We start from the raw sequence: 25,823 nt of genomic DNA, 5'->3' as shown, positions 1-25,823 counted from the left end.
AGGAAGTCCAGGATCCAGGTGCAGAGAGAGATGTTCAGCCCCAAGGTTCTTTGCTTAGTGATGATCTTGGAGGGCACTATGGTGTTGAATGCTGAACTGTAGTCAATGAATAGCATTCTCACGTAGATGTTCCTTTTGTCCAGATGGGAAAGGGCAGTGTGGAGCACAACAGAGATTGCGTCATCAATGGATCTGTTGGGTCGGTATGCGACTTGGAGTGGGTCCAGGCTTTCTGGGATGATGGTGTTGATGTGAGACATGACCAGCCTATCAAACCATTTCATGGCTACAGATGTGAGTGCTACTGGGCGGGAGTCATTTAGGCAGAGAGTGAAACAGAGAGAGTGGGGAAAAAGTGAGACAGAGAGATCTTCACATCGTCTGGGTAAAGAGACAGTAAGTAAGTGAGCTACCTTGGTGAATGAAAGACAGGGAAGCCAAGCTTGTCCTCTAACTAACTTGTCAACTAACTAACGATTTCCAAGATGGCGCCGGAGTGTAGGGCTGCCATCTTATCGGCTCTTAACCAACCATGCTATTTTGTTTGTTTTTTCACGTTGTCCGTAACTTGTTTTGTACATAATGTTGCTGCTACCGTCTCTTTTGAACGAAAAGAGCTTCTGGACATCAGAACTGGGATTACTCACATTCTACATTTACATTTACGTCATTTAGCAGACGCTCTTATCCAGAGCGACTTACAAATTGGTGCATTCACCTTATGATATCCAGTGGAACAACCACTTTACAATAGTACATCTATATCTTTTTTTTGAGGGGGGGTGGGTTAGAAGGATTACTATATCCTATCCCAGGTATTCCTTAAAGAGGTGGGGTTTCAGGTGTCTACGGAAGGTGCCCTTGTTTGGGTGTAGGGCCTGATCAGAGCCTGAAGGTACGGAGGTGCCGTTCCCCTCACAGCTCCATAGGCAAGTTGGAGTTCTTCTTCAATGAGTCCGACGTGAGCGATATACTACGGATGCCCGATCAGGCCCAGATCCCTGTGATTCGCTGGAAAAGGAAATGTAGGTTTTGCAGAAAGAGATCGGGATGCCTTGTGAGGATCAGGTAGAAATACGAGTGGAAAATAAGATATTGAAAACTATCGTGGACTCCCTAAAAGACACTACAGAGAGGCTACGGTATGATAATAAAACAATGAAAGCCGAATTACTTGATCTAAAGTGCAGAAATATGAGAAATAATATTGTTATAATAGGAATAAAGGAGGATGAAAACGAAAAATATCAGTCAACGGAGGAAAAAGTCAAGGTGTTCATGAAACGTAATCTAAAGATAACGGACAAACAGGTGGAAACAATTGATTTTCAAAGAGCTCACCATTTTGGTGGCAGAGCAGAGGGAAGGCCCCGTCCAATCGTAGCTATGCTAACCCACTACAAAATGAAAATTGCCTTGTTATAACAGGGTAGGGAATTGAAGAATGTATGCGGTCAATTTTCCGCCATGTATTGAATTCAAGAGAAAATAAATTGTGAACATGAAAAATAAAGTTGAAAATGTAAACATATTTTCGAGGATGGGTGAAATGGGGATGTTGAAATCAAAAACCAAACAATTGAAAGAAAAATGTATAGAATTGTAAACAAAAATAAGACATCAAAACCAAAACCCCAAAACTTGTAAGCAAATAATTTTAAAGCGAGAGAAAAACTCTATGATAAAAAATATATATTTGAAAACGAATGCAAAAATCATTTTCGGTTCAACTTTCCCAGCAACCAATCCTATTGAATACATTTTGCCTACGGTCTTGCCTGCATGTACTACCTTTTGGTTACGCTACTCGTATCTTTGCTTTCAATGTCTGTTTCTTTGCTTTCACTGCCAGTCTTTTCGATTGCGAGTTTTGGCATTATTTTTTCCATGAAGGGTTTAGAGGGAGGCGTAGATAATGAGTCTCCATTGGTCCGCTAGTTTTGGAGTGACGGGTTGTCTTAACCCAATCAATGACATGATAGACAGGCTTTTTTCCATTGCCTACTTAAGTAGACAGTCTGACGTCACCTTGTTTTAGGGTTTTAGCTAACATAGTTCAAAATTGTCAGTCACGGGTCAATAACGTACGGATATTACTTAGGTAAAGATATGAATTACCTGCTGCACAACGTTCGGCGCAGGTGTATGGCGAACCAGTTTCCAACACCTGCGCCAAACATTGTGCAACAGGTAATTCATATGTTTACCTAAGTAGTTAGATGGTTTGTCATTAAATGTATTAGATAGGCATGCTTCTAACCTCTTATACAATGTGTTAAAGTTATGTACAGCAACCCCAGATGTAAAATAGTAAACAATGGTTACTTCTCAGAAAGTATTGAGCTTATAAGAGGAGTAAAACAAGGCTGTCCATCGTCTCTATATCTATTTATTATGGCCAATGAAATGCTAGCTATTAAAATTAGATCCAATAAGAACATCAAGGGGTTAGAAATCCAGGGGATAAAAACAAAAGTGTCAATGTATGCTGATGACTAAAATCTAGATCCCTGCACAGTCTCATTGAAGATCTTGATCACTTTTCTAGCCTCTCTGAATTAAAACCTAATTATGACAAGTGTACCATATTACGTATTGGATCGTTAAAAAATACAGTGTTTACACTACCGTGTAGTTTACCAATAAAATGGGAGGATGGTGAAGTAGAATAAAAAAATGTTTTATTAAATGTATTAATGATGTTATGAATAGAAATGGAGGAGTTATGTCGGGGCGGCAGGTAGCCTAGTGGTTAGAGCGTTGGACTAGTAACCCAAAGGTTGCAAGATGGAATCCCCGAGCTGACAAGGTAAAAATCTGTTGTTCTGCCCCTGAACAAGGCAGTTAACCCACAGTTCCTAGGAAGTCATTGAAAATAAGAATTTGTTCTTAACTGACTTGCCTAGTTAAATAAAGGATTAAAAAAAGTCACATATGTAGTTATTGAAAATATATCTGCTCAATCCAAATTTACAACCAACTGATTGCAGCACTACCACAACAATGGAGGAGGCAAGTGAAAAGGGAGAAGGTAGGGAACTTGTTTGCCTGCCATATATTAAAGATACAATTTGGCTGAAAGGAACTGGCATAAATTGAAAAATATACCAGTTTCATCCGAGGACAAAAATGTTGACAGCTGCGCCATACAGGTTGCAAAATAAATGGGAGGAGAATTTCGATGTACCAATTCCATGTCACATGGTTTATGAACTGGTACAAAAAACTACACTTGACTCAACACTTAAGAGTTTTTCAATTTAAGTGATTCTATACAGTTCTTGCCACCAACCGAATGCTATATATATGGGGCAGTTCTGTAGATTTTGTTGCGAAGAGACAGAATCAATAGATCACTTATTCTGGTATTGCCCCCATGTGGTTAAAAAATCAAAACATGCACTTAAAATTAACCTTACTAATAGCAGTGTTGGGCAACCTGGAAAGCCAGTGCCAATCAATAAATAATATAATAATACTCGTAGGAAAGGTTTTCATCTTTAGCTCACAATCTGTGGATAATATATGATTAGAAAGATTCAAGCATTTTGTAAAATATCACAGCACAATTGAAAAATATATGGCACATGGAAACCAAACAAGGGCGGTCTATAGTGATAGGTGGGATGGGCTGAGAGTGGTTGAGGGTTGGGATTAAACAGTTTGTTTGGTAATATATTGTTGTTATATATAAAAGTACCATGTATGTAAAATGTATATGTAAAATGTTTATATAAAATGTGTATGTAAAATGTATAGGTAAAATGTATGTATATGTTGCAAAAAAGCTGTAAAAAAATGAAGCTATTTGTCCTCCAAAGAGGGGTTAAAAAAATATATAATATATATTTTTAAAGACACAGGGTGGGGGCCTATCCAGTTATGTAAACAACAGCTGGTGCACGATATCTAAGGAAGTCTCAAGGTTTTGCTTTCCTGAGGTAGAGTATGTCATGATAAGCTGTAGACCACACTATCTACCTAGAGAGTTTTCATCTGTATTTTTCGTAGCTGTCTACATACCACCACAGACCGAGGCTGGCATTAAAACCACACTCAATGAGCTGTATTCTGCCATAAGCAAACAGGAAAACGCTCATCCTAGTGGCCGGGGACTTTAATGCCTGGAAACTTAAATCGGTCTTACCAAATTTCTATCCGCATGTTAAATGTGCAACCAGAGGGAAAAAACTCTGGACCACCTTTACTCCACACATAGATACGCATACAAAGCTCTCCCTCGCCCTCCATTTGGAAAATCTGAACATAATTCTATTCTCCTGATCCTGCTTACAAGCAAAAATTAAAGCACGAAGCACCAGTGACTCGTTCAAAAAAAAGTGGTCAGATGAAGCAAATGCTAAGCTACAGGACTGTTTTGATAGCACAGACTGGAATATGTTCCGCAATTCCTCCGATGGCATTGAGGAGTACACCACATCAGTCATTGGCTTCATCAATAAGTGCATCGAGGATGTCGTCCCCACAGTACGTACACACCCCAACCAGAATCCATGGATAACAGGCAGCATCTGCACTAAGCTAAAGGCTAGAGCTGCCCCTTTCAAGGATTGGGACTCTAACGTGGAAGCTTATAAGAAATCCCGCTATGCCCTCCGACGAACCATAAAACAGGCAAAGCATCAATACAGGAAGAAGATCGAATCGTACTACACCGGCTCTGACGCTCGTCGGATGTGGCAGGGCTTGCAAACCATTACAGGCTACAAAGGGAAGCACAGCCGAGAGCTGCCCAGTGACACGAGCCTACCAGATGAGCTAAACTACTTCTATGCTCTCTTCAAGGCAAATAACACTGAAACACGCATGAGAGCACCAGCTGTTCCGGAAGACTGTGTGATACGCTCTCCACAGCCGATGTAAGACCCTTAAACAGGTCAACATTCACAAGGCCGCAGGGCCAGACGGATTACCAAGATGTGTACTGCAAGTATGCGCTGACCAACTGGCAAGTGTCTTCACTGTCCGACTCTGTAATGCCAACAAGTTTTAAGCAGACCACCATAGTCCTTGTGCCCAAGACCACTAAGGTAACCTGCCTAAATGACTACCGACCCGTAGCACTTCACGTCTGTAGCCATGAAGTGCTTTGAAAGGCTGGTCATAGCTCAAATCACCACCATTATCCCAGAAACTCTAGACCCAGTCCAATTTGCATACCGCCCCAACAGATCCACATATGACGCAATCGCTATTGCACTCCACACTGCCATTTCCCACCTGGACAAAAGGAACACCTATGTGAGAATGCTATTCATTGACTACAGCTCAGCGTTCAACACCATAGTGCCCTCAAAGTTCATCAATAAGCTAAGGACCCTGGGACTAAACACCTCCCTCTGCAACTGGATCCTGGACTTCCTGATGGGCCGCCCCAAGGTGATAAGGGTAGTTAACAACACATCCGCCATGCTGATCCTCAACACGGTGGCCCCTCAGGGGTGCGTGCTCAGTCCCCTCCTGTACTCCCTGTTCACTCATGACTGCACGGCCAGGCACGACTCCAACACCATCATTAAGTTTGCTGATGACACAACAGTGGTAGGCCTGATCACCAACAACGACGAGACAGCCTATAGAGAGGAGGTCAGAGACCTGGCCATGTGGTGCCAGGACAACAACCTCTCCCTCAACATGATCAAGACAAAGGAAAGAATTGTGGACTACAGGAAAAAGAGGACCGAGCACGCCCCCATTCTCATCGACGAGGCTTTAGTGGAGCAGGTTGAAAGCTTCAAGTTGCTAGGTGTCCACATCACTAACAAACTAACATGGTCCAAGCACACCAAGACAGTCGTGAAGAGGGCATGACAAAACCTATTCCCCCTCAGGAGACTGAAAAGATTTGGCATTGGTCCTCAGTTCCTCAAAAGGTTTTAAAGCTGCACCATCGAGAGCATCCTGACGGGTACCGGAGTGCCAAGTCTAGGTCCAAGAGGCTTTTAAACAGCTACCCCCAAGCCATAAGACCCCTGAACATCTAATCAAATGGCATCCCAGACTATTTGCATTGTCCCCCACCCTCTTTTACACCGTTGCCACTCTCTGTTGTTAGCATCTATGCATAGTCACTTTAATAACTCTACCTCCATGTACATATTACCTCAATTACCTCGACTACTTGTTACTTTTATTTCTTATTCTTATTCGTATTTTTTTTTTTAACTGCATTGTTGGTCAGGGGCTCGTAAGTAAGCATTTCACTGTAAGGTCTAGACCTGTTGTATTCGGCGCATGTGACTAATAAACTTTGATTTGATTTTGAAAAAAAAACCTATACACAGAAAGTCCTTTAATAACGGAAATAAGTCAATAAAATCAATGATGAGAAAAGTCGTATTAACTGACACAGACACAGCGGCGTAGCAGGAACTTCAGAATACCAATAACCAAGAGGTTGTGATTTCAAGTCCCAGGTGAGGACATATTGAATAATTATTGCTGTATAAATGAACATCCACAATGTAATCAAATATGTCATTGTGTTTGACCTTGCCAACAGACAAAGACCTATCAGGGCCTTTATTGTCTCGGCAATAGTACCTCTCAGCTCATGTCTCTAAACTGTATATGTCTGCCGCTGTCTTTGCCCTTTACATCCCAAATGTATTATCTCTTTCTTTCTCTATTACTCTTTTGGTTGGTCACTCTACCTATGGCTCTCTCTCCTTCATCTCTTTCTTTTTACCTCTCAGCTCATCCTGGTCTCATAGCTAAAGTAAATCCAGAACACTTAGTATGACATTTTACGTATGGTATGGTTACATAAGACAAAATGTTACTTAAGGCAAAAACAAAAGTAGGTTTGCGTGTTTTTATATTTAACCTTTACTTAACTAGGCAAGTCAGTTAAGAACAAATTCTTATTTACAATGACGGCTACCCTGGCCAAACCCTAATCTGGACGACGCTGGGCTAATTGTGCGCCGCCCTATGGGACTCCCAATCACAGCCAGTTGTGATCAAGCCTGGAGTTGAACCAGGGTCTGTAGTGATGCCTTTAGCACTGAGATGCTGTGCCACTCTGGAGCTCACAGACAACTTTAGCATTTTAGCTAATTAGCAACATTGCAAATACTTAGCCTTAGCTAACATTAGCGTTAGCCACCTAGCAACATAGTTAATGTTAGCCACAATAAATTGGAATTCGTAACATATCAAATGTTCAGCAAATTCGTAACATATTGTATGAAATGGATGATGGACATCCTCAAATTAATTCATACCAAAAGAAACTTAACATATCATACTAATTGGAGAGTCTTTACTTTTACGATGTTACGTCTACCCCTGAGTACAGGTTGCTCTGTTCCTCTCTTATGCTGTCTGACACTGTCTTTGCCCTTTGCAACCCAAGTTGGATACATTGTTTTACTTAGTTACTCACTGTGGGAATAATCCTAACTTTCACTTAGACTAAATTAACATTAGACTGAAGTAGACTGAATGAAAATTGACTTAAGTAGAAGATAGGAATCACCCATCTTTTGTTGGTCACTCTACCTACGACTGTCTCCTTCTTCCTCCCTCTCTCTCATTCATATCGGAGTAAACCCAATCTGTCCAGTTAAGTAGACCCTGCGACAAGGAGAGAATCCTTTGTCACATTAGATACAGGCTTCAGAGGGAACTCTTCCTCTTACACACATTAGCACAAGGTGGGCAAACTCTCACCCAGAGGACAAACAAATAATACGATATAATATTACTACGGTCATTTAGCCAAGAAAACGTACAAAGCTGTCGACATTGATATATCCAGTATTATGTGGCCCATATGGGAATCAAACCCACACAATTCTGGTGTTGCCAACATCATGCTCTTACCCAATGAACCATTGGTACCTCAATTATACAATAACACTGAAACTTACAGCCCTCTGCTACATTTAGTACCTCTCGTTTTCTTAATCATGTCACTGTGTATTTGAAAAGCCTTTCTGCACTACACTTCTGTCAAACTGGTTGGATCTATGCAATGATGTTGAATCAACATGGAAAACTGTTTGGATTTGCAAAAAGTAATCAACGTAAGGGCATTTTGTACTTTTTTCATCAAACTTTAAACCTAAATGCAATGACATTTTTTGTTGATTTCATGTTGAATTCACGTTAGTTGAAAACTAGTTGTAAATCCAAACTAGATGTTGAACTGACGTCTGTGCCCAGTGGGTTACCATGCTGTACCAAAAGCAAATATGAAATACCACCAAATAGGCTACCGCAGTTTTGTGGCAATATAACCATCTTAATCTTGATCTATGTCAAAGCTCATCTGATCTTCTCAATCATGTCCTTCTGTGCTTGTGACAAGCGGGCATCAGATACAGTAAGGGAACATGTCATCATATTAGAGGCTGACAGTTACAGGGTTTTAACTGAGTAGTATGATCAGGCAGCTGTAACTCTTCACGAGGAGTGAATTACATCTACTTTATGATTTACAGATTATATTGAGTCTAAAACATGACCATCATACTGCATATGAACTATGTAATGTACATGAAGGGCACAGTGAGGTGAAGTCATACAGTGGGACAGTTATTTTTATGACTATAGAGTAAAAGGAAAGACAAGATAAAGATGTCGCCACCACATGTGACAACCATGTGAGAGTGTGTGTGAGAAAGATGTGCGAGTGAGAAAGATGACGTTAGTTGTTCCATGGGGGGGTCCCACATTTTGGCATCAGTTCAAATTGAGCCCTCTTTCTGCCCCAGAACAGAGAGACTGATGAGACAGACATTATTCTGCAGCTTTTGCTGATGTGACAGTATTGCATTCCAACGGCACTTCATGTCTGCTTGATTTTGATTGATTTGATTATTTCAGTGTATACAAAAGGTGAATGAATATACAGTATCAATGTGTCAGGCTTAAAACTGGGAGCATTTAAACAGTGTGCAGCAACTCCAGTGACGGTATTCTGACAACTCCATTTGACGTCCATCAATGATTTACTCGAGTTGTTCACACTTACTACCTCTGAATTGGACCCAATGTTTCTGTCATAGTTATGAGACTCACCAGATCAGTAGCAGAACACAATCATTCAACCAAAACTTGTTATTGCATCATTAAAGTAGACCCTTTCTTTCCAGATCTCAGTAAGAGAAACCTGTCTGTGACTAAATGCAACCGCTACCCCCCTCAGATCACATGGACATAGCTCATATGAGAGATGGCCGGGTCTTCTTTCCAAGGCCTGTCACATGATCAATCAAATATTATGGCCCTCTACCCAGCACGTTGTCTCGCCTGACAGTTGGGGTCTAGTTGTTTTCTCTAGCCATTATGGCCTAGGATCATAGAAAGTGATCCTGCAAGCCAGATCTCACACTCAATGTAAACTAAGGGCAGTGGTGTAATGTACTTAAGCAAAAGTTTTTTTGGGGTATTTGTACTTTACTTTACAATTTATATTTTTGACAACTTCTACTTTTACTTCACTATATTCCAAAAGAAAATGATGAACTTTTTACTTCATACATTTTCCCTGACACCCAAAAGTACTCGTTACATTTTGAATGCTTAGCAGGACTGGAAAATTGTCTAATTCACACACTTATCAAGAGAACATCCCTGGTCATCCCAACTGCCTCTGATCTGGCAGACACACTAAACACATGCTTCGTTTGTAAGTGATGTCTGAGTGTTGGGGCGTGCTCCTGGCGATCAGTAAATAAAAAAACAAGTAAATGATGCTGTCTTGTTTGCTTAAAATAAGGAATTTAAAATGATTTATACTTTTACTTTAACTTTTGATACTTAAGTATATTTTATCAATTACATTTCCTGTTGATACTTAAGTATATTTAAAAACAAATACTTTTAGACTTTTACTCAAATAGTATTTTACTGGGCGACTTTCACTTTTACTTGAGTCATTTTCTATTAAGGTATCTTTACGTTCACTCAAGTATGAAAATTGGATACTTTTTCCACCACTGATTAAGGGCCAGTTTAAGCCTAGTCCTGGCCTTAAAAGCATTCTCAATGGAGAATCTACAGGCTTATTTTATCTATAGGCTAATTCTGTGTCCAGGACACCGGTTCTAAGTCTTTATCATGGAAAGACAAACACAACAAACTATCACTCTCTTTACAGTGCAAGCAATTTGAACAAGCATTTCAAAGTCACTATAGATGTATATGTCTGTTAGGGTGATAATGTGCCAACATCTTTCAAGACTTTACTTCAGCCTACAGGCCTACCATTACTCTCACTTTCTGTCTCTCTATCCTATACCATGTTTCCATTATGACAGGATGATGAAAAACAACAAAACATCCTCTGTGTAGAATTTGCTCTACTAACGAAAACTCCCTACTCTGATAGGTCAACAGGTGAACAGAACCTCACCTCTGCAAGAAGATTCAACCAGCCACACCTGCACTACCTGAGCGGGCACTAAGCCCTGCAATCATACCCTTTTTAAACTATCGTGCTGGCCCGAACCGTACAGTACTGACTCTTTTCACGTGGTCTTTTCCAGCATGGTGTTTAAGCAACTATGGTGGATGCATAAACCAGCTAGCACAGTACATTCTGGCTCGGCTCAGTAGTATGAATGAACCAATAAAGACAGGGAACAGGTCTATCTGTACCTGCATGTCTGGAGAGGGTGTGTCCCTGTCCTTCTCCCTCTTCCTCTTGTATGTGAATAAATTCCAGATGCGTCTCCATAGGAACGAGGCCACCAGACACACACTCCCTACTATCCAAATATCCTTATCCTTCAGAAAGTTCTCCATGGTAACTTCTGATGGTTCTAGATCTCAGTGTCCCTACTCTTCCTTCTGCTCCTCTTCCACGTCTGAGCTCAGAGCTGGATTATTTCCATCTGCCTCTCTCTTGTCGACAGCAGCGATAGGTCTCGGGGGTGATCGGCGGCAGGTTGGGGTTGTTGACGTGGGCATGACAGTGGGCGCCAGGTGTTTACGGAACAACAAGGCCTCTCTTTCTGTCTCTCTCTGACCAATCTGATCTGATCGCTCAGTCGCTCAGACACTCCTCCCACTCCTCTCAGACACTCCTCCCACTCCTCTCAGTCACTCAGACACTCCTCCCTCTCCTCTCAGTCACTCCTCTCAGTGACTCAGACACTCCTCTCACTCCTCTCAGTCACTCAGACACTCCTCCCACTCCTCTCAGTCACTCAGACACTCCTCCCACTCCTCTCAGTCAATCAGACACTCCTCCCACTCCTCTCAGTCACTCCTCTCACTCCTCTCGGTCACTCAGACACTCCTCTCACTCCTCTCAGTCACTCAGACAATCCTCTCAGTCACTCAGACACTCTTCCCATTTCCCTCGGTCACTCAGACACTCTTCCCACTCCTCCCACTCCTCTCAGATGGGAACAACAGGTACATCTCTGCCCAGTCGAGCTGTCCAACACCCCCCACCCGCTCCTCGGCCCTGTTTCCTCGACCCCCGACCCCTCCACCACCCCCCAGCCAAAGAGGAGAGAACATGCTGTCTCAGAGACGACGAGAGGGGGACAGGTGTGTGTGTGTGTGTGAGAGAGAGTATGTGTGTGTGCATGTGCGTGTGTGTGTGCGTTGGAAAGGTGGTGTTAGGTTCAGGGTGTTGGTAGGCTAGCGTTGTCTGGCTAGTGTGTCAGCAGAACCCCAGAGACCATGTGGCGTCCCAAAGTGTGAAGTGCACCACGTCATGGACCCTGGACAAACGTAGTGTACTATGTAGGGAATAGGGTGCCATTTGGGATACAGACCATGCCTGGTATCCTTTAACTTCGGTGTTAAGTATATCTGTTGCTGTGGAGCCACTTGCTCCTCCGCTTTATTGCCCTCTCTCTCTCTCTCTCACTCTCCCACTCTCAGTCACACACTCACTTACACACTCACTTACACACTCACTCACACACTCACTCACACACTCAATCCCTCACTCACACATACACACACACATTAATCTGTATGTCTATTTTGTGTGTCTGCAGGTGCATAATGTGTTTGTGTGCAAGTAACATGTGGCTCTCAAAGCCAAGGATAGTGGGCTGATTCCTGCTAGGCCACCCTTAGGAAAATGTATGCACACATGAATGGATAAAATCAGTGGTGGAAAAAGTAACCAATTGTCATACTTGAGTAAAAGTAAAAATACCTTAATAGAAAATGACTCAAGTAAAATGAAAGTCACCCAGTAAAAGACTACCTGAGTAAAAGTATGAAAGTATATGGTTTTAAAAATACTTACAGTATTTAGACCCCTTGGCTTTTTCTAAATGTTGTTACGTTACAGCCTTATTCTAAAATCGATTAAATAGTTTTTTTCCCTCATCAATCCAAACACAATATCACATAATGACAATGCAAAAACAAGTTTTTAGAATTTTTTGCCAAAAAATTATTATGGGTTTCATAAGACTACAGAATCCTGTTTCTCATGGTCTGAGAGTCTTTAGGTGCCTTTTGGCAAACTCCAAGCGGGCTGTCATGTGCCTTTTACTGAGGAGTGGCTTCCGTCTGGCCATTCTACCATAAAGGCCTGATTGGTGGAGTGCTGCAGAGATGGTTGTCCTTATGGAAGGTTCTCCCATCTCCACAGAGGAACTGGAGTTCTGTCAGAGTGACCATCGGGTTCTTGGTCACCTCCCTGAACAAGACCTTTCTCCTTTGGGCGGCCAGCTCTAGGAAGAGTCTTGGTAGTTCCAAACTTCTTCCATTTAAGAAAGATGGGAGGCCACTGTGTTCTTGGGGACCTTCAATGCTGCAGACATTTCTCGGTACCCTTTCCCACATCTGTACCTCGACACAATCCTTGTCTATGGACAATTCCTTCAACCTTATGACTTGGTTTTTGCTCTGACATGCACTGTCAACTGTGGGACCTTATATAGAAAGATGTGTACCTTTCCAAATCATGTCCAATCAATTACATTTACCTCAGATGGACTCCAATAAAGTTGTATAAACATCTCAAGGATGATCAATGAAAGCAAGATGCACCTGAGCTCAATTTCGAGTCTCATAGCAAAGGGTCTAAATACTTATGTAAATAAGTTCGTTTTTTTTATAAAATTGCAAAAATTTCTAAAAACCTATTTTTGCTTTGTCATTATGGAGTATTGTGTGTAGATTGATGAGTAAAAAAATATTTCACACATTTTAGAATAAGGCTGTAATGTAACAAAATGTGGAAAAAGTCAAGGGGTCTGAATACTTTCCGAATGCACTGTAAGTATCAAAAGTAAATGCAATTGCAAAAATATACTTAAGTATCAAAAGTAAAAGTAATATCTTTAATTTCAAATTACTTCTATTTGGCAGTCCAAACGCCACCTATGCACTCTGTAAACTATATCCCAGCAGTGGTCTCCTGGACCTTTAACAGGCAGCAGCAGGTGGGAGAGCAGAGAGAGCAGGGGTACGTCCCAAATAGCACCATATTACTGATATAGAAGAATTCATATTTTTTAGATTGATTATTTATTGGTTTATTACGTTAGTATATTATGTATGTTTCTAATAGTGTGTTATATGTGAAATTGTGTTCGTATATAAATTGTATTTTAATATTTAAGGACTCTTGGAAGATTAGTCCAAATGGGGACTAAAAGAGATCCAAATCAAATCAAATCAAATCAAAAACACTATTCCCTATGGGCTCTGGTCAAAATGAATGCAATAAATAGGGAACATGGTGCCATTTGGGACGAAAGCAGGAGTTAGAGAGCAGGACCCATCAGATATACATTTGAAAGGAACCTGACCTCAGTAAGGAACAGAAGAGAAGCTGCCTTGTAAACGCAGCTACTAGACAGTGTCTGTTGTGTCGTAAGACATGCCTCTCTTAGATAAACAAGACAGAGAACGAGCAAGGTGCTGTTTAGAATCACTGATCTACAAATCATTGTGCATTGTAAATACCTATATGTGAATAAGATTTGTGAATCTGTGCAGTGCCTTGATGCCCTGGAACATGCTGAGAGAGAGAGTGTAGATGCAGTTAGATTCAAATAGCCAGGGATCTTGAGTTACACACGCAGCCAGAGTCTGATTGGAACATTTCCTTGGGCTCTCATTGGCTGTAGTTTGGGCAGCAGTGGTACATATAGAAAGGGAAAGCAGACCAGATTTCATTTGATGTTCAGCCTGAAGAAGACTTCTGTTGTGATGCACAAACACACTCCCAATCCACCCTGGTTCACAAAATACAATCAATCATAGCAGCTATTTTTGAAGGAGGTTGTACTTGAAATGATCATAATATGATCGTGATTGTTTTTCTACTTTAGTTGTAGGCACTGACAGCAATACACCGCTGTGACAAGACCCCTTCGTATTGGATATCTGACCTCTACAAGTCCACACACTCATGGAAATGAAAAGAAAAAATCCACACAGATACAGTATAGCAGAAATACACTCATGGCATGTTCAATAGCAGCACATTACTGTGGCTTTCTGTTTAACTATTGTGAAATATACCAACATAACACATCTTACTCAGTCCCTAGACACCACCTTGTGGCGGTTCTTATTCAGATGCTGGTTTCAGTGCTGGCATCTCATCACAATCACGTCCACTGTAGCGTGTGAGATAGTCTCTGAATGCAGAATCACAGAGCCTTAGCCTCATCTTTACTATAACCACAGGCTATACCCATAGGCTATAACCACAGGCTATAACCACAGGCTATACCCACAGGCTATACCCACAGGCTATACCCACAGGCTATAACCACAGGCTACACCCACAGGCTACACCCACAGGCTACACCCACAGGCTATAACCACAGGCTATAACCACAGGCTATAACCACAGGCTATACCCACAGGCTATACCCACAGGCTATACCTACAGGCTATACCCACAGGCTATAACCACAGGATAAAAACACAAGGCTCTGAATAGGAGAGTGAACACAGGCTTAGCTTAGTGAGTCAAGTCAAGTATATTTGTCATATGCACACACGGCTCTAAATAAAAAATAAATAATTGATAGCACTGGTGCTCCGAATTTAAAAAAGTTAGGGGCACTACATGAAATAATACAGCCTATATTGGGCCAATATAAATTCTAGGTACTTTTGAAGCACATGGTATGCCCTATAAACTAATATGTAACACTGTAAATACCTGTCATTGAAATTACAAAGTAATTTGTGGAATATTAGGTTTCTACATTGTTTAAATGCACTATTTTCTGATTGAGATGCATTACATTGAACATTGTACACTGTCTCTTTAAAAACGTCAGGTTTGTGATGACTACATGTAGATATGTCATTCATTGCTATGATATTTTTTTGATTGAACCTTTATTTTATCAGAGTCATAGTCATTGATCTCCTGAAGTAGAAGCTATCCCTTTCCCTTTTATTTCTGCGCCCCCAAATGTTTTAATATACTGGTAAAGTTACCACGTTGTTAGCTAGCTAGCCAATGAGGCAATGTGACTGAACAACATGTAAAGAAAGGTTGAGGCGCGAGTAGTTTTAGAATGCCCGAGGCATGGTTTATGAATATAAAATGTGGTCCCGGTCAGATCTTTTGATCTGGTTGGGCTAGAAGTAATCCGTTTTCACTGTAGTAATTGTGCAGCCATAATGCTAACGAATATGTACTCCCTTGTTTCTCTAGGGCACTTGGAAACAATGGTACAGTGAAGCCTCATCATTACAAAAAATATTATCTGGGAGACACAGTGCTCCCAAAATATTTCATTGCAAATGGTCGCACTTTAGAGCCCTGTATGCACAGGATACACAAGGTACACAGTACAATTAAATTCTTAATTAGGTTCACACTTGACAATGATGTTGTAAAGATAGGGGTAATGGTCCTACCTGTTGATAGTCTCCTTTCTTCTCCACTTGTTTGAGGATGAGGGGCAATAGCTGAGGGCAGGGGTTACCCTAAATGTGAGAGGAAGAGAGGTACAGGTGAGAGGATGAAGAGAGTATACGGTGAGAATTCGGGGTAGCCTGAAAGGTGAGATGATGAGGGGTTAAGTTAAGGGGGTTATGGTTATATTATGAATGAGGGTTGATGATACATTTAAGGGGTAAGAGAATGAGGGGTAAAGGTATAGGTAAAGGTTTTGGGTGCAGACTCCACTGTTGGAGGGGTGTAGGTGAGGATCGGTGGTGATAGCCCTACCTGTTCGGTTAAAGATGAGAATGGGGGTGATAATCCTACTTGTCGAGGGTTAAGGTATGAATGAGGGTACAGATAAGAGATAAGAGGATGGAGGGGAACAAATATGTGAGTATTTGGGGTGCTGGCCCAACCTGTTGTTCTCCCTCCTGCTCCACGTGTTTGAGCTCCCAGAAGCTCCTCATGGTCTCCACCTTCTCCAGGTGTCGGCAAGCGGCAAGCGGCAAGCGGGTCTGATGGACTTTGCCATTCTGCTTTCTGCTTTGTGGGGCTGACTCACTGCTACGGCCTTCACAGCATGGGGAAGGCTTCTTGTCCGACCTACAACCACAACGTACAAACAAACAAAATTAGATCAGTTTGGAATAGAATAGAAGAATATTGTATTGCCCATGAGAGGAAATATGTCTCCCATATAATATTGAATTGCACATCTAAGAGAAGAGTGGCACATGTTTGTACCAATAGGAGACATGGGCTGTGAGTAGCTCCGTTTGTACCGACAAAACTGTTTATATGTAGAAACCAGACAACAAAGATGAAATTAAGCCTCTAAAATCAATAAATAAACATTTCCCCAAGCAAATGGGAGAGAGTGAGTGGTCAGTTATGTACAATAGTTGGTAAAGCTGCGCGGCGACACAAATCCAACAAGCCATGGCTTCCCCCAGAGGAATAGACAAGGAGCAACTTGGTAACCCAAACGAGAATAATGAACAGCTAAAGGATATCCAGGAAAACAAAGCTAAAATGATCTCAATGCTCACCAAAAGTAACTGGTACATTCTGTTGTTAAAGAAGTACATTCGCTATCGTGTCAGACATGCACAAACAAGACGTGTGCAGGAACGAACAAGGCAACAAAATTAGCATTTTGGAAACAAAGTTGCAAACTTTAGAAGATGAATTGGACCAGCAAGAATACAGAATGAGACAAAACAACATGAGAATATTGTCCTTACTGGAAGATGAGGAAAAAGGAGATCTTTCCAGCTACATTGTCAAACTGATATCAGAAGAAGTTGACGTGGGTATATCATCAGAGGATCTGGAACGATGCCATAGAATCGGCATGAAACAGAAGAACGCTAAACACCCTCGCATGGTAATCTTCAAGCTGTGGAACAATCAGATCAAAGTCAACATTATGAAGGCACAGGGGGGAAAGGAGATCAAAATCCAAGGCCAGTCCATTTATTTCATACAGGACCTGTCTGCTAGGTTGAGAAGAGTGGTGCCGTTTAAGATTAGGGAGGAGGATTTTTTTAATGAGCATAGCCTTATTTCTAGTACAGTATGTTGGATGACTGTTATTCATATTCCATTCACCCAGATCAATGAAACATTGATAGGTTTAGGCTACTACATGATACTCTAATTTTCACTATACCCATCATGAGGTTGCTACAACCTAGCCTACAAATAAAAGTTCAATACGTAGGTACACAGGTCGAGAGAAAAATGTGAGTAATCAAGGTGACAGACAGTGACACATTCAATACCGCCTTGCACGCTCTTGCCTGAATCTAGCGGATCTAGGGTGTAATCATTAGTCCAAACAGTTGCAAACAAGAGATTCTCTTGGATAAATTCAGGTTTGTCCTAGTTTCATTATCCTAGTTTCATTCCGCTTATTTCCGTTTAAGAAAGGTTTTTCAACAGAATCGGTGGAATGAATAGACCCCTGATCACCCGCACACACAGTTCACTTTCATAGCAGCCACATACACAGATTATATCAAACATTAGGATTCTTGACATAAACCAGTGCGCCTGGCAACTACTGCCAAAGCCCGTTCAAAGGCACACATACACATACACAATCCATGTCTCAATTTTCTCAAGGCTTATTAAATCCTTCTTTAACCTGTCTCCTCCCCTTCGTCTGCACTAATTAAAGTGGATTTAACAAGTGACATCAATAAGGGATCATAGCTTTCAACTGGATTCACCTGGTCAGTCTATGTCATGGAAAGAGCAGGTAGGTTGATAGGTTGGAGGACGTCCTCTGGAAGTTGTCATAATTACAGTGTAAGTCTATGGAAGGGGTTGAGAACCATGAGCCTCCTAGGTTTTCTATTGAAGTCAATGTACCCAGAAGAGGACAGAAACTAGCTGTCATCCGGCTACACCATGGTGCTACCCCAGAGAGTGCTGTTGAGGCTACTGTATACCTTTATTGCAAAACAGTGTGTTTTAGTCAGTTATTTGGTGAAGTGAAATACAGTATTTAGTGTGGTTTTATCTAAAAAGGCTAACTTTTTTTTTATCTTTCACTATTTACATTTTTATGAAAACCACTGAGGAGGATTGTCCTCCCCTTCCTCCTCAGTGGAACCTCCACTAGCCGAGAAAAAAACCTGCAAGGAATACATTCCGATCAGTCACTGGGAGGAAAGGAATGAAATCTCAGCTCCACGGCTGCTTCCCAGCTGTGCTGTGGGTATGGAAAGAAACGGAAAGGATGGCATTCACAAGCACAGAGGAAGCTCTAAACAAGCTACAACAAAAACTTTCCAGTTGAAGGAGGAGAGCCCCCTGCCCTGAGGATAGGACAAAACGGGAAAAAGGAATAAGCACTCTTGGCTACATACAGTGATGTCTAAGACCAGCTTATCATAAATTGAGATAATATTATTTCTCCCTCCCCAATATACAATCTATACTCTACTTTCCCCAAGTAACTTTTCTTCTCTAGGAAGTAACGATAAAAGTAGCTGATACCAATGGGCTACATGGACACTGAAAAGACAATACAAAGGGGGAAACATAGCGTGTATGTCATTAACCGTTCTATGGATGTGTGTATGTGGGCGTGTAGGTGTAGGTGTGTGTGGGTGTACTGTATGTGTGTGTGTGCGCCTCTGCATATGAATGGAAGTGTGGGGGAGGGTGAAGGATATAGGTTGTGACAAGCTTGGCTTGGGTGGACAAGGGTGGGAAAGGATGGGGAAGGATGGGAGCGTGGGACAAGGTTGGCTTGGGTGGGGAGGGGGTAAAGGGGGGAGGAATATATGGAGGGGAGGTGGAGAGAGAATGGCTTGTTCTGGGAAAGATGGAAGAAAGTATTGATGTATACTACAATGTCATTTTATTTATTTTTTGTGACTTGCAAAACTGCTGTAAAATGAATACGAGTTCTGGCCAAACTAGGAGACGACATCAAGTCATTATTACTCCTTGTTCGACATTATAGTTAAGATCCAATGCTGGTTATTGGTAAAGTGGAGATGGACTGTATCCAAAGGATTGGGACAGGGAAGCTGGGAAGGCATCAAATACTTGCCTGAAGTATGTGTGATTCCTCCACTCATCTCACTTCAGCCTCTTGGTGGATCCACTCTCCCCAAGTAGAGCCCCACCAGCAACTGTACTTTCATTTAATTCACAAGGCATTACAAACTGACCACAGTATTTAAGTGGTAGTCTTTCTCCAATTATTTACATGACATAATCCACAGATTTTTGGTACGTTAGGGGAGGAGTTAGAGCTTAAAAGCCCTAAAAAGGCATAGAGCCTCAAAGTACAACGAAGTACTTGCTTTATGTTTTTGTGTGTTTTCTGTTAAATGTTTGCTCTAGCTTATATGTTTACATGTTTTATATATGTAAAGGATACAATAATTATGTATTCATACTATGACACTTCCATATCCATGGGATGTCCACCGCTCTCATATGACGTCTGCTAAAATGTTTATCTGGTTCTTCAATGACAGACGGAACTGACAAGATTAACTTTGATTCTATACAAGTAAAGGCCAACAAAATTCAGTGTATTACATGGAATGAGCACAGACTTCATGATGGCTACAAAAACATTATATGAGATTATCAGCAGATGTGATTTTCCTGCAAGAGCTACACTTCAAAAATGTAAAATGTAATATTTAATGTGGAGCTGGGTTGGAGAGTCATATGCTGCCACCTACTGTAGTAACAGCAGAGGTCTAGTCATCTTGATAAATAAGAATACACCCTTTCCCTTATATCCCAGCACAGGGACCGAGAAGGATGTTTTCTCATATTGCAAATACACGTTCATTGTATATCCCCCCAGAGACAACCCTGCTTTTATTTTAGATAGAACTCAAGCTATATTAGATCAAACCCAGACAGAAACTATTATTTTAGTAGGTGCCCTAAATCAAGCATTCAGCAAGTTAGACAGACATAGCAATAAAAAAGGGAAAATCAAGGAGTCTCCAAAGAGGCCAGGACAACTAGAGATTATTATTCCCAACTACAAAAGACTACTCCTTTTATTCTCAAAGTAAGAAAAGCTATTCCAGAATTGACTATATTTTTTATGCACTTAACAATACTGTATACTGGTTTCTAAAATCCATGATATAGTGATATCAGATCATTCTCCTGTATAATGCTTAATTACACCAACAGAAAATACAGTTATGTATTAAATACGTAAACAAAAAAATAAAGACCTTTACCATTACAAATGTAGCCACCACATAATTTGGGATGCTTTTAAGGCATACATTAGGGGAATGATAATCTCATACTCGGCAAAAGTTACATCTGAGTTATAAGTTCAAATTAAACAACCCATAAACAAATCGTTACAAGGTAATGAAGAAACTAACATTTCTGAACTTAAATAGTAATATGATCTTGTACTTTTGAAGAGTGCCAACAACTACAGCTTAAACTAAAATAAAGCATACTATGTAATGGCAAATAAACCTGGCAAACACCTCGCAGCCCTCCCAAAACAAATACACGCCAAACTAGTTATAATTTTAAAAGATACGGATACAAATGCTTTAATTAGAAACAACAATGCAATTAATAAAAAAATTTAAAGCTTCAATGAAAACCTATAAAAACAGAATTAAATAATAATTGGACTGATACTACAGCCTTCTTAGACTCAATAACCCTGAAGCAACTATCATTAGATAAAAATGTATCACAAGAAATAGAAAGAAAATGTATATTAGACACTGTTAAAACAGTCGCTTGGAGAAAAGCACCAGGGATGGACAGCTTTCCCATAGAATTGTATTTTATATTCTGGGACAAAGTGGCCTTTTCCATTAAAAACGTTGCAAGTATTCAACTTTCTAGCTGAAATAATACATTTAAAAAATATTATATAAATATCCTAAAGCAAAAATATACACAAATAATACTTTATATGTTAAAAATGCTTTAGAAAGGGACATGAGGCAGGGATGTCTCCTGTTTGCACTGGCAATTGAACCGCTTGCAGAAAGATTTAGACCGGACCCAAACGTAACAGGTATCAGTATTGGTAAACATGAATATAAACAATGCCGACAATCTTCTGATATACCTGACTAATATAAAAAAGTCAATGCACCCCTTGTAAAAAAATTATATATTGAATACTCTAAAATCTCAGGGTATAAAATGAACATGGAAAAAAACAGAAGAAAAAAAAGAATAATTTATAATCTACCAAACATATGGAGGATTAGCCCCTTTTTTTCAATTTTTGCCTAAAATGACTTACCCAAATCTAACTGTCTGTAGCTTAGGCCCTGAGGCAAGGATATGCATGTTCTAGTTCACGAAATTTTGACCTGAAAGCTTTTGGACATCAGAGCAATGTTGAGGGAAAAATATACTTCTGGGCATGCTATAAAGTCCAAAAGTTCTGGTCAGTTAGAAAGCTACCTGTCAGAAGTTTAACAATCTAAGGTTACTTTTAAACCATCTGCATATTCAAGACATGGCATATTGAGGTGTGGTGAGATACACAATGGGTTGGACAATTGTCTTTTCGTCACTTATACGGAAGAAGCTCTTACTTAAATATTGGAAGTCAAATGATACTCCAACATTAAGAGAATGGAAGAATCAAATGCTTTATTTAAGTATTGAAAAAATCTACGGACAGAAACAACGTAACACAATTTGAAGTCATGTGGGGCATTAGAAACAACATTGGGTGTGTGTAACTGTCATGTCCTGACCAGTATAAGGGGTTATTGGTTATTGTAGTTTGGTCAGGACGTGGCAGGGGGTATTTGTTTTATGTGGTTTGGGGTTTTTGGGTAATGTTCTTGTTTTGTATTTCTATGGTTTTCTATGTTGTGTATTTCTTTGTGTTGGCCTGGTATGGCTCTCAATCAGGAACAGCTGTACATCGTTGCTACTGATTGAGAGTCATACTTAAGTAGCCCTGTTTTCACCTGTCCCTTTGTGGGAAGTTGTTGTTGTACTGCTGTGTGTAGCCTGCAACACTGTTCGTTCGATCGTTTTCTTGTTTTGTTTATTACGTGTTCTAATAAAGTAAAGATGAGCACTCAACCCACTGCGCCTTGGTCCAGTACGTACAACGACCGTTACAGTAATGATGTGCGCTGAGAGTCGGGAAGCAAGTTCAGGGAGTGAGTGTTTTAATAAATAAACACAACATAGTACAAAATAAGAAACACTGACAACGCACAGATATGACACAGAAACAGAAACAATAACGCAAGGGGAAGGAACCAAGGGGAGTGACATATATATGGGAAGGTAATCAGGGAAGTGATGGAGTCCAGGTGAGTCTGATGTAACGATGGTGACAGGTGTGCGCCATCACGAGCAGCCTGGTGACCTAGAGGCCGGAGTGGGAGCACGCGTGACAGTGTGGATACAGTGGGAACATGTGGGTCTGAGCAAGTGGGACGTCATTAATGTTTGTGGAAATGTATGTAAATGTTAAGTTGTCTATTATTTTTGTCTATGTATGTTTTTTTATTGTAACGAATTCTAATAATAATGTAAAATAATATATTACCAAACAAATAATATGAAATACACATCTACAGGTCCTAATACAGTATCATTCAATCATCAGATTCCAGCTCCATTGAAGCTGTCTATATCTGAGAATGATGGCAGTGCTTTGAAATACTGGTAGCTGTAAAGATCTTACTCTCAATCTCTCTCGCTAATCTCGCTAATCCGCCATGCCAATGGGACAGTTTTAAAGTCTAACTCTGTTGAGTGATGGTACAAAGCAGGCACCTATACTGATACCCCATGCGGCGACAGCAGGCTTAGCTTTTTCCCTGCTGATCCCCAAGGACAGCTAGTGACTGCTGATATATTTATCTGCATAGTGGCAATGAGGTTCCCAAGCCTAACAATTACAGAGGTCATCTCAACAAGTGTATAATATGACATGATGACAACTCCTTTGGGGTGTTCCAAACAACAATTAGAGATCCTTAAATAATTTTTAAGCAACTATATGAGTTTGTGAAATTTGACACTTCTGTATATCGCCAGATCAGCAAGTGGTCAACAGGCTCAGGTTAGTATTGTGCTGACCCAAACCACATTATACTGCTGTGGATATTATCTTTTCACACTGTCCTTAAAACCATAGTTCTGGCAACTTTGATGGATTCGTAAGTAGACCAGGGCTTGGCTCGGCTCAGCTCATTAGTGTGAAAAGGGTTTTACAGACGTCAGCAAGGGCCAGTGGTCTGCAAATTCAAGTTAGTCCCGCAGACTGCTGCCTCCCTCCCATCCCACTCCCCTCAAGGTCCTCTTTCTTCTTCCTCAGAATCAAAGGGACTATTTATCAGTGTTGTATTTCACCCTCAGTCAGCAGTGTTGAAACCACACAGCCTGCCAGGCAGAAACACACCTGTTCATCCTCTCTATTTCTGTCCTGTGCCACGCACAGTTTATTTTACAACATTCAAAGCAACTTCTATGTCTACATTACAGAACACAAATATTAAAACACAAAAGCCTTAAGAGACTTAACCAAATCATGTTAGAAACATTGGACAATGGTTAGTGGGAACAGTTTTCCACCCGCTGACATACATGATGATTCAACGCAAAAGTCTCAGCTTTGAATCATTTAGGAGATGTTTAGCCCAATGGAGATAAGTCCATATCTCTTAGTATCACCTCTTTGTCTCTATAGACGGGTTGCCTGACAACATCACAAAAATGATGTGCGTGCATCGCAGGGGCGAAAGGCTGTGTGTTGTTATGATTCTGAACGATCAGATCGTTAGCAACAAGAAGCTGCCGTGTGGGGAATCATAGGTGTCTTGTTTCAGCTAGTTTATCTTGTTCTTGATACCATGTCTTGTTTAGAGGTGTTTTGACTGATGTCACGTCTATGCTAATATGGCTAAAATGCATTACCTACCTAACCAACTGTAACGATGCATTTGAGAGACAACAAGTGCTCATTGTGCAAATGTATTTATGTTTTCAATAAACATTTGGAGACAAAATATAGTTTACATCCCTGTCTCTTTTGCCCCAAAGTTGTGCACCATCGGTTTTGTTGCTAAACAACCAACCTGTCTATCATGAATATGTGGGAGTGTTACCAGAATAGGTTACCACAATGAGTTACTAGAATAGGTTACCAGAATGGGTTACTAGAATAGGTTACCACAGTGAGTTACTAGAATAGGTTACCACAATGAGTTACTAGAATAGGTTACCACAATGGGTTACTAGAATAGGTTACCAGAATGGGTTACTAGAATAGGTTAGCAGAATGGATTACTAGAATAGGTTACCACAATGGGTTACTAGAATAGGTTAGCAGAATGGATTACTAGAATAGGTTACCAGAATGGATTACTAGAATAGGTTACCACAATGGGTTACTAGAATAGGTTACCAGAATGGGTTACTAGAATAGGTTACCACAATGGGTTACTAGAATAGGTTACCACAATGGGTTACTAGAATAGGTTAGCAGAATGGATTACTAGAATAGGTTACCACAATGGGTTACTAGAATAGGTTACCAGAATGGGTTACTAGAATAGGTTACCAGAATGGGTTACTAGAATAGGTTACCACAATGGGTTACTAGAATAGGTTACCACAATGGGTTACTAGAATAGGTTACCAGAATGGGTTACTAGAATAGGTTACCAGAATGGATTACTAGAATAGGTTACCAGAATGGATTACTAGAATAGGTTACCAGAATGGATTACTAGAATAGGTTACCAGAATGGGTTACTAGAATAGGTTACCAGAATGGGTTACTAGAATAGGTTACCACAATGGGTTACTAGAATAGGTTACCACAATGGGTTACTAGAATAGGTTACCAGAATGGATTACTAGAATAGGTTACCAGAATGGGTTACTAGAATAGGTTACCAGAATGGATTACTAGAATAGGTTACCAGAATGGGTTACTAGAATAGGTTACCAGAATGGATTACTAGAATAGGTTACCAGAATGGGTTACTAGGGGAGGGTATGGAGAGGAAGTGGGATTTTCGGTGTCAGATTGTAGATGATGATTAAGAAATGGATTCCTGCGAGAAGGTGATAATGTTTGTGGTTTAACTAAATGACTAGGGAGACACTGCTGGAGAGGAAACCATCAACATACCAGCTGTCAAGTGACAGCTCTCACTGAAGAACAAGAGCTAATAACTTGAAGTTTCTATCCAAGTCATCTTTCTCAAGCGAGTCTCAATACCAGACTTATGCATAAACCATTTCTACTACTAATTTTAAAGAAAACCCAAAAGCACCAGGCAACTCTGCTAGAACACCACAAACAGTCAGTCCCTCCCTAGTAACTCGACTACGGACATTTCTAACACGACTAAACTCTTGACACGTGACCCGGCTACAACCCTGACCAGCCGCCGGTCTGTTTTTTTGGGGCTTTTTTTAATAGTATATTAAAAGC

General features: G+C 40.7%; 1 protein-coding gene across 3 annotated transcripts in view; it reads right to left on the bottom strand.

Annotated features, from left to right (window-relative positions):
- The window catches only part of LOC106560377 (myosin light chain kinase family member 4), a 69,490-nt gene that overhangs the window by 31,167 nt on the left and 12,500 nt on the right, over positions 1-25,823 (bottom strand). For 2 of the 3 annotated variants that reach the window (XM_014123236.2, XM_014123237.2), the window contains exons 2-3: positions 16,285-16,471; positions 15,841-15,909 (exon numbers count right to left, since the gene is read on the bottom strand). In XM_014123236.2, the coding sequence (XP_013978711.2) occupies positions 15,841-15,909; positions 16,285-16,471 (256 nt within the window). Of the gene's footprint in view, positions 1-10,629; positions 11,039-15,840; positions 15,910-16,284; positions 16,472-25,823 lie in introns of those variants that run through there. The other variant, XM_014123238.2, reaches the window with a different exon arrangement.

Source organism: Salmo salar, chromosome ssa10 (assembly GCF_905237065.1).
Source record: "Salmo salar chromosome ssa10, Ssal_v3.1, whole genome shotgun sequence".
Classification (NCBI taxonomy): domain Eukaryota; kingdom Metazoa; phylum Chordata; class Actinopteri; order Salmoniformes; family Salmonidae; genus Salmo; species Salmo salar.
The sequence above is the reverse complement of the archived record's forward strand: the minus strand, read 5'-3'. Positions and strand labels throughout refer to the sequence as shown.